The 10,232-nt window shown below is 37.6% G+C and overlaps 1 protein-coding gene across 1 annotated transcript; it reads right to left on the bottom strand.

Annotated features, from left to right (window-relative positions):
* Positions 1–7,523: 7,523 nt before the first annotated feature.
* On the bottom strand, positions 7,524–9,766 carry LOC112302689 (olfactory receptor 5AR1-like). The gene has a single exon (XM_024558241.4). The coding sequence runs from the start codon at positions 9,620–9,622 to the stop codon at positions 8,684–8,686; it is 939 nt and encodes a 312-aa protein (XP_024414009.2). The 5' UTR covers positions 9,623–9,766; the 3' UTR covers positions 7,524–8,683.
* Between the last annotated feature and the right edge of the window lie 466 nt (positions 9,767–10,232).

Below are 10,232 nucleotides of genomic sequence, written 5' to 3'. Positions count from 1 at the left end.
CAGAGGGGCCCAATTTGATTGTGGGTAGCAGAGGGAGTGACTGAAATGTGGTGGAGAGTGGAGCAAGCACCATTGCTCCCTCCTGGCCCCTCCCCCACGTGCAGCAACCAGCTTTACCCAGCCCTGGGGAACACCTAAAGCTCCGCCCCTTTAAGTAACAGACACACCAAGACAAAAAAAAAAATGGCCCAAATGACAGAACACTTCAAAGCTCCAGAAATAATTCAACTAAGCAGCGAACAGGTAGCCAACCTATGATATGCACAGTTCAAAACACTGGTAATTAGGACGCTCACAGAATTGGTTGAATTTGTTCGAAAATTAGATGAGAAAATGAAGGCTTTACCAAGAGAAACAAAGGAAAATGTACAGGGAACCAATAGTGATGTGTAGGATACTGGGACTCAAATCAATGGTGTGGACCAGAAGGAAGAAAGAAACATCCAACCAGAAATGAATGAAGAAACATGAACTCGGAAAAATGAGGAGAGGCTTAGGAACATCCAGGACATCTTTAAACGTTCCAACATCCGAATTATAGGGGTGCCAGAAGGAGAAGAGGAAGAGCAACAAATTGAAAACTTCTTTGAACAAATAATGAAGGAGAACTTCCCTAATCTGGCAAAGGAAATAGACTTCCGGGAAGTCCAGGAAGCTCAGAGAGTCCCAAAGAAGCTGGACCCAAGGAGGAACACACCAAGGCACATCATAATTACATTACCCAAGATTAAACGCAAGGACCTACATCCAAGATTACTGTATCCAGCAAAGCTATCATTTAGAATGGAAGGGAAGATAAAGTGCTTCTCAGATAAGGTCAAGTTAAAGAAGTTCATCATCACCAAGCCCTTATTATATGAAATGTTAAAGGGACTTACCTAAAAAAAAAAAGATCAAAAATGGGAACAGTAAAAATGACAGGAAACTCACAGTTATTAATGACCACATCTAAAAGAAAAACAAGAGCAAACTAGGCAAACAACTAGAACAGGAACAGAACCATAGAGATGGAGATCACATGGAGGGTTGTCAATAGGGGGGTGGGAGGGGGAGAGGGGGGAAAAGGTACAGAGACTAAGTAGCATAGATGATAGGTGGAAAATAGACAGTGGGAGGGTAAGAATAGTGTAGGAAATGTAGAAGCCAAAGAACTTATAAGTATGACCCATGGACATGAACTATAGGGGGGAATGTGGGAGGGAGGGGTGGGCAGGATGGAGTGAGTGAAGGGGGGGAAATGGGACAACTGTAATAGCATAATCAATAAATATATTATAAAAATTCCATTTATTGAAGAGACTGTCTTTGCCCCATTGTGTGTTCTTGCCTTCTCTGTCAAATAGCAGCTGACCATGAAGGTGTGGGGTTATTTCTGTGCTTGCTATTCTGTTCCATTATCTCTATGTCTGTTCTTGTGCCAGTTCCATGTTGTTTTGATATCAGGTTGTGTGATACCTTTAACTTCTTCTTTCTCAAGATTGCTGAGATTTTGGGTGTTTTTTGGTTACATATAATTTTTGAAATATTTGTTTTTTATCTGTGAGACATGCCATTGGTATTTTAATAGGAATTTTGTTGAATCTGTAGATTATTTTGGGTAGTATGGATGTTTTAATGATGTTAATTCTTCCATTTACTTATATCTTTCCCAATTCCCTTTTTCAATATCTTATAATGTTCTGAGTACAAATCTTTTACCTTCTTGGTTAAATTTATTCCTAGGTTCCTTGAATTTTTTGTTGCAATGTAAATGAGATTATGTTCTTAATTTTTCATTCTAGCATTTTATTATTGGTTTATGAAAATACCACAAATTTATGAATATTAATTTTATATCCTGCTACTTTGCCAAATTCATTTATTATATCTAGTAGTTTTTTGGTGGAGTCTTTTGGGTTTTCTATATTCAATATCATGTCATCTGCAAATAATGACAGTTTTACTTCCTCTTTTCTATTGGATTCCTTTTATTTATTCTTCTTGTCTGATTGCTATAACTAGCTCTCAGTTCTGTATTGGGTAAGAGTGATGAAAGCAAGCATCTTTGTCTTTTTCCTGATCTTAAGAGAGACACTTCTAGTTTTTGCCTGTTGAGTATGAGATAAAAGTCACAGTTGTTCTGCATCCTCACCAATATTTGCTCTTTCATTTTAACCATTCTGTAGTTGAGTCATAATACTATATTTAAGTAATTATTTGTATTTCCTTGAATGCCAATAAAATTGGATAGCCACTTCTAGGAAGTGGTTCTGACATTCTGAATTTGAATAACAGGACAGTCAAAAAGGTTGTATTTGGAAGCATTTGGCCTTCTGAACTCACACCCTGTAGATTTATGGTCACCAATATCTCAGGTTAAAACAGCAGAGATGTGTAGTATATTTTCTTTCTATATGAAGATGTAGTGATATTATATGCAATATATATTCAAATTATATATATATTCCCTATAATTCCCAAACCTTTCCAATACTGTGCTGGGAATGAGTTTACACAGCAGTAGAACCACACTTCACCACAACATATTGTATTAGCTAGAAGACCCTAGAGGTAATCTAAGTAAAGCCCCTATAACATGGGTATAGGAAAGAAATATGACTTGTTAAATAGCATAGTGATTTAAAGTGGCAATGCCACCTGGTTTATAGCATGTTTCTAGGAAGAGATGTTCAGGAAAGTTAAAAGTTTCCACCTGTGAATCTAACACAGGACCTCTTACTCACTGGATTATTAAGCATTATTACTGCTCTATTTCAAACAAGTGTAGTTACACAGCCAATGACCAGTGTGTGTCTGTTGGCTGTGATTCACATATACCCTAACCTACCTTTGCTGTGTCATAATTCAGTTTAAGGTTTTCAGTGGCAGGATGAAGGAAGAAGTCAAGATATATAACTTGATTATAACATTAACCAAGTATACACCACCACTGAGAACATTGTAACAATGATACTTGCCATCAATCAGTTGTTGCTGAGTGTGTGAGAAGGATGTGATGAGGAAAGACTAAGAAAGGAAAGAATGATGATGATGATTGAATTTTTCAGGCAAATTTCATTTATTTATTCAATAAATATTTGTCATGGGCATCTTGTAGCAAAGCATTGTAAATAACAAAGTAAAGCTAGTTGTGGACAAATGATCTTACGTTTATGAAACTTTGAGTTAGGGCAGGGGACTTTTATTTATTCTTATTTATTGATAATTGCTAGTGACATACTTCTAAGTGTTATGGTGGAACATTTATGGGGAGATACTAGTGCATAGGAAGGATAAAAACAAATCTAATTTAAGCCACTAACACTACCTTCTGGCTGAGTGAGTTTATTAAACCTTTTATTTTATTTTTTTTTAAATTGGAGCTTTAAGGACAGTAAACTGAATGAACCTGGAGGAAGGGTTTCTCTTCCCATGATATTTCTCTGAGACACACGCATGAACAGAGCAGGAAGTTACTTAAAAAAAACCACAATATAGTGAATCTATTACTACTCTTCCTTAACTTGGAGAGAAGACCAAGACCAATAAGTACTGCTCTCTACACTCTATTTAGGTACAATGAGAATAGTGGAAAATATCTAGAAGGTGTACTGCTGAGACTTCTAAATCAATGATGGAGAACAGAGGGGAACAATAAAAAGGTTTCCAGACTGAAACATACTTTCTTTTATGTAGCCGAAAACTTCATTATTATTAACTTTGGTGTGCAACTTGGTGCTCTTTGCATAATTCCATTAACCATAAGCACATTGAACATAAGAAACACTTATTAATAGGGTACCCCTGACATTGTGCAATGTCCAGACCTTCAGGGATACTCTCTGCATTGGCTGTGTTCTGAGACTTGCTGTAATATGTGACTCATTGCAGGATGCTGACATGCACAACTTACTATGTGTTAGTTGAATTCTACTGTAGGTTGTAATGGATAAATAATGTCTTTTTCTTGTCCACTCTGCTTTGTTACAGCTAATTTATTTCTTCCCCATAAAACAAAGTTTGCCTGTAAAAGATACTTTATGACGTGATGGGCAGTAGTCAGCGTATGTACATAAGTCTAGGTAATTTTTTTCTTCTAAAACTTCATCTGGAACTAGACGAGGACATTGCCTATTTTCATGGTTCTTAAAGCTGAACCATATTCAGGGTAAAATCATTAAAATATTCTTGATTGGGGAGCAATGGCTTCTTAATGATACATTTCAGTGCCTGCCTTTTTATATTTTATTGGCATCTTTTGTGTGATGATGCAGATGCCAATATATTAATTCACCATTTTAAGAGATATTTGAACAGCATGCCCCAACTAAGTAATTATAATAATTTGCTACCCATCAAAGTGAAGATACTGATGTATTTGTTTTACCCGTGAGCATTACTGACATTATCTACTTCTCTGGTGCTGGAAAGGAAAGGAGGATTGTCCTTGGTCACTTTACTCAGATTCCTTTCAAAAGACCATTTTCTCATCAGGTGCTTCATCTCTTCAGGGTATATTGTGTTGGGGCAGGATCTAAATTTCACATCCAACACATGGCTGCCCTTGCAGTCCTTTTGGTCTATATTACCTTGACCTCTTTTTGTTAAAACCTGAGACTTAGTGGCTACATTATTGTTGAAATCTGGGTAATTAATGTCCCCAAAGGATTTGTAGTTAATTAAAGTTAGCTTTCTTAAATTATGGAAAAATGACTTAGTTGGAATTTAAGACACCAGACTCAAACTAGAGAACAAATACCCAACTCTGGGCTCATATGACACCCCTGGTACCACTGGTGCCTCTAAATCTAATACTATGTAGGTAACTGTGCATCTACTGGCAGACTCCCACTGGAAAATAATTGTGTGGCCCTGTCATGAGTCCTTATGAATAAGTTCAGTGCATGATATTGGTACCAAAGAAAAGCAAGTTTACTAAGTTTCCCTGCTCCTGGAAGCAATATTGGCAGTGTCCAAGGGTTGAATAAGACATCATTCTTTATAACAAAAACAGCAATTTTTAGTAACATAATAGATAAGTTTTTCCTGAATTTTCTATGAATGTTTCACCATCTATTTCATAAAAAATATGCTGAACTTTATTGTATCCAAGAAATTACTATAGTCACGTGTCACTTAATAATGAGGATATATTCTGAGAAATGCATTTTCAGGGGATCTCATCATTGTGTGAGCATCGCAGGTGTGTGAGCACTTATGCGCACCGGGACGGTAGAGCCTGCTACACACCTTGGATGTATGGTACAGCCTGTTGCTCCCAGGCTGCAAAGCCATACAGCTTGTTGCTGTGCTGATTTCTGTAGGTAATTATAACACAAGGGTAAGTATTTACATACCTAAACATATCTAAACATAGAAAAGGTACAGTAAAAATCAGTATTAAAGATAAGCTATAGTACACCTGTTAGAACAGTTGCTATAAATGGAGGTTGCAGGACTAGAAGTTGCGTTAGGTGCGTCAGTGCTTGAGTGGTGAGTGCATGTGAAGGCCTGCGACGTGACTGGGACCACTGTAGACTTCACAAACTTTGTACACTCTGGCTCCAGTAAATTTATAAAGGAACATGGGATTGTATCATGCACAAGAGAGAATGGTGCAGTCAAAAGATGTGGTTAACACAACATGTGTGAGGCTGCTGCCAGTGTACAGGGCACTGTTTTCTATGAGTGGAAAGAGTATAGTCTAAATGACAATAAACAGTACAGCAAATACATGAACCCGTAGCATAGTCATTTGTTATCATCCTCAAACAGTATGTACTGCATGTAACCATATATGCTATGCTTTATACACTGCACACCCAGTAGGTCTGTGTGCACCAGGGTCACCCCATACACATGCAGAATGCATTGGGATATGACATCGCAGTGTCACTATGTCTCAGGAATTTTTCAGCTCCACCATTGTATACGTGAGGGAATATTCAGAAATCATTATTCAGAACAATGATTCATAACCTTTACTGTCACAGTATTTCAGAATCAATGCAAAGAATGTGTGAGCCAAGGACCTCTTGTTTTCTCCCATGTATGAAAAGACATCAGCTTTCTTAACTTAACTGTATTTCAAAATAATCAGCATGCCAAAGTGGCATTTAGGAGGGTAGTATAACTGCTCTTCTTTAATTGTATAACATTGAATTGGCTGGTAAACAAATTTTGTATTTTCTATTTACATATGTATGTATGTATTTGAAATCTATCACCCTCCACATCTAATCTATATGGGTATAGATATGTTTTTCTACATTCTCACCATCATTAGGATACAGGTTATATGAATAATGACTCAGTAAATGTGTTTCAAGTATTTTTCTCCTGTTAGGCTGGTGGATATTCAACAAAGTGTAGAAATAAACAGCTATTAAAAGCTGCTTCTGCTAATGTAGTTCATTTGCGTGAAGGTATTTTTAATAGTTTATTTTGTATTGTATTTTTTCATTACCTTTTATCACCCTTATACTCTCATTTACTTCCACACAACCTATGGGTATGATCTTTTATAAAATGTATGTTTTTGGATAATGCTTTATAAAATATAATGTATTCTACTATACTGTTGCTCATAAAATAGTTCTGGTGGAAACTGGAGCAGAGTTAGATGAAATCGACAAATCTGAGGAATGTTCCGAGGTGAATGCTCTTTACTTAGAGTGTAAGTGTCATGTGGGTCTTTATAGATCCATCACTTCAGTGCCCACAACCATTCATGTACTTTCTGGGGGATGATGGAATGTGTATTACCAAGCATCGTACCCTGAGGTTTGTTGTTTTAGTGACTCTAACAAGAAGTAAAATGTCATCTAATACTTCATTTTAGTATCTATTTGTCTGTTTTGTCATTTGGTGTCACTGACACCATGCAAGTGCTTTGGATAATAGACATGGAATGCTCAGTGCTTGAGCTAAGAACACTCACAATCTCATCTTGGAGATGGTGATGTAATAACAGATGATATTAGTACAATGCTTAAAGGAGATATTTGCCTGTGATTTAAGAATGGGGCATTTAACCAGAGCTGAGAAGTGTGTTGTTTCATTCTTAGGATGTTTGAAGTAGGTAAATTAAGGACACTTTTTACATTAAAGGGAGGTGTGTGTGTGTGTGTGTGTGTGTGTAAGGAGAAGAGGTCCTAAATGAGAAGCCTTGTGCAGTCTAGTGCTGTGTCCTCCAGGGAGAAGGAGAGAGAGCCTCCAGGTTTTTCTACAGAATGGCAACCTTAAAATTAAATGAATATTCTGAGACCCTGAAATTATATAATGTTTTTTAATAACGATATTAATAGTTATTCAGTAATAGTATAAATATCAGGTACAATTACCTTAAGTTATTAAAATAGATTTTAGCCTTACTTAACATCCAACCACTAAGCAATGACCACTATTACAATTGTGTTTAGACTAAGGTTTCAGTTTATTTCACGAATTGACAGGGAACCAATTTAAGACATTACAACTGGAATACTAATGTAAATACAATTTGTTTGTTTTTTTCTTCATCAAACATAAGTTCTTGTTAATAACTCTTGCACTTCAACTACATCAATTGGGAATTTCATGTTTTTTGTAAAGTTAATTAGTATAGCAATTGGTATAATGCTATGAACACGTTATAAATGGAGTTAAAGTACAAACGTTAAGCACACTTTATACATTAAAAGGATAGTGGCTATTAGAGAAGGTCAAGGTCCTATATCCCCAAGCACTGTTCATGCAGTTTCTGTTCAGTTGTCAAGAGCAGGTATCTGTTCCCCAGAGCGAGGGCAAGAGGGGAAATGCACAGTCTGAGGTGAAGGCTGTGATGTGCCATATAAATGTAGAGCTGCTGATGCTGCTGACCCCTGGGGTAGCACGATCAGAAATAGAGGATCTGAGAAGTTGTCCACATCCCATTAACTGTGTCCCTGATGGTTACCCAGCCTTGGGCAAAGAAAAAATACAGGTAGGTTTTGTGTAAAATGAACATGCTAGAATAAAACAAAACAAAGTTATTCTCTTTTTCATACACAAAGGCTGCTTTTTCCATCTGTCTTGCAAGGGGACACATCATTCATTGCATAAATGGTTTTGAATGGCATCCTGAAAATGGGCATTGTAAATAACAAAGTAGAAATACTGGTGAACCAGATAGACAAGAGCCTTGCAGTTATGGGACTTTGAGCAAAGGCAGGACAGTTTTAATTTACTCTTACTCATTCATTTACTACTTATTACTTCCAAGTGTTATGATGGGAAATTTATAGGATGATACAAGCACATAGGAAGAAGATGACAAAAGCTAACTTAAACCATGAAAGCTCCCTTCTGGCTCAGCAAGGTTATTAAAATCATTTGCTTAAGAAATGGAACTTTAAACATGGAGGGAGGTGGTACTGTGCCCATAATCTCTCTGGGATATATACACACACACACATACATACATACATACACATATACTCATGAATAGAGCAGAGTAGTACACAAAAATCCTCTTTGCAAAACAGTAGAGTAAACCTATTATTCCTCTTCTTTAGTTCACAGAAATACAGATTTATAATGACTCTCCTCCACACTCAATTTAGGCACAAATGTGGGTAAAGAAACATCCAGCGTTGTATTTGTGAGACCACAGAAAACTGTGCCAATGTCCATAAACTTTAGCTGTCAGCATCTACAAATAAAATCTTTGTGATTGACCACACTTTCACCCAGTACATGATTTAGTGCCAACGGTTTTTTTCAGGGCACCTTTCACATCCTTATTCCTCAAACTGTAGATGAGTGGGTTTAACATGGGGATGACAACCGCGTAGAAAACAGAGGCCACTTTGTCAGTGTCCGTGGAGTAACTCGAGCTAGGTCGGATATACATGAAAAAGACTGCCCCATAATATACACCAACAGCAGTTAAGTGGGAGGCACAGGTGGAAAAGGCTTTGCGTCTGCCTGCAGCGGACTTCATGTGGAGGATGGTAGTTACGATGTAGCTGTAGGAGAGGAGGACAGTGATGATGCTGGACCCCCCAACACAACTACAAGAAACAGTCATTGCTATTTCAAGGGTGGTTGTGTCTGAGGTGGAGATGGCTAGTAAGAGTGGTAAGTCACAGAAAAAGTGATTGATGATATTGGAATTGCAGAATGAAAATTGAAGTGTGCAATAGGTAAAGATTGCCATATCCATAAAACCTGTGGTGTAGGCAGTGGCCACGAGCTGGATGCACACTCTCCTGGACATGGCTGTTGTATAGAGAAGGGGATGACAAATGGCTACGTAACGGTCATAAGCCATGACAGACAGCATGACACATTCCACAGCCGCAAAGCCACCAGAAAAGAACATTTGAGCCACACATAAATTATATGCGATGCTCTTTTGCACAGATAAGAAATCAGCCAGCATCTTGGGAGAGATGGTGGAAGAGTAGCAGATATCACAGAAAGACAGATTGCTCAGGAAATAATACATGGGCGTGTGGAGCCGGGCGTCCATGCTGATCAGAAGGATCATCCCTAGGTTGGCGACCACAGTGATGCCATAAACCAACAGGAAGAGCACAAAGAGCCCCTGCTGCACATCCCGCCTGCCAGAGAGTCCTAAGAGTATGAAGTCCGTGAACACGGTGCAGTTCTCAACAGCCATCAGTCAGGTTGGCAATCCTTGGTTGTGGAGGAAGGAAATGCAAATGGAGAGCAGAAGCATCTTACTGTCTTAGCAGTTAAACTGCTGGTTCTTTCTATTTGTCAGCAGTTAGAAAAAGAACTCAACAATGAACATTTTCTTTAAGTAAACTGACTTTGCAATGTTTCCAATATTACATAAATTGTAAAAATGACAATAAATAGCTTACATTTGCATTGCACTGTATAGAATATGTACACACTTTGAACCAAATTAAATCATTTCATTTCCATATGAATCTATGTAGTGTTTTTTGATCTTATAGATTAAGAAACTGATGCTCTCAGAGTCAAGCAAGTTGTTCTTAGAAGTATTTGGTCCAGAAAACCCACATCTTATTACAAAGTTTCTGTTCCTGATGTAGTACAAGTGTTGTCATATTCTGAAATAAAAAAGCATTGAGAATTGAGAGATGCAGGTAACAGAAATATTTCTTTCTCTCCTCATTATCCAACACTATAAAGCAGGCAGATCACCGTCTTCTTTCTTGGTGTATCGGGTGCCCACTTCCCCATTATCCCCTTGTCCTATCTAGACTCAGTCACAAAGGGATAAAAGTAGTCTGTGATCC

This window comes from Desmodus rotundus, chromosome 5 (genome assembly GCF_022682495.2).
Source record: "Desmodus rotundus isolate HL8 chromosome 5, HLdesRot8A.1, whole genome shotgun sequence".
Taxonomy (NCBI): Eukaryota; Metazoa; Chordata; class Mammalia; order Chiroptera; family Phyllostomidae; genus Desmodus; species Desmodus rotundus.
Note: the sequence above shows the minus strand (reverse complement) of the source record. Positions and strands in the feature narration are given on the sequence as shown.

What these genes read in the sequence shown, in the direction of transcription:
- LOC112302689 (XM_024558241.4), bottom strand. Translation starts at nt 9,622, where the DNA reads ATGGCTGTTGAGAACTGCACCGTGTTCACGGACTTCATACTCTTAGGA.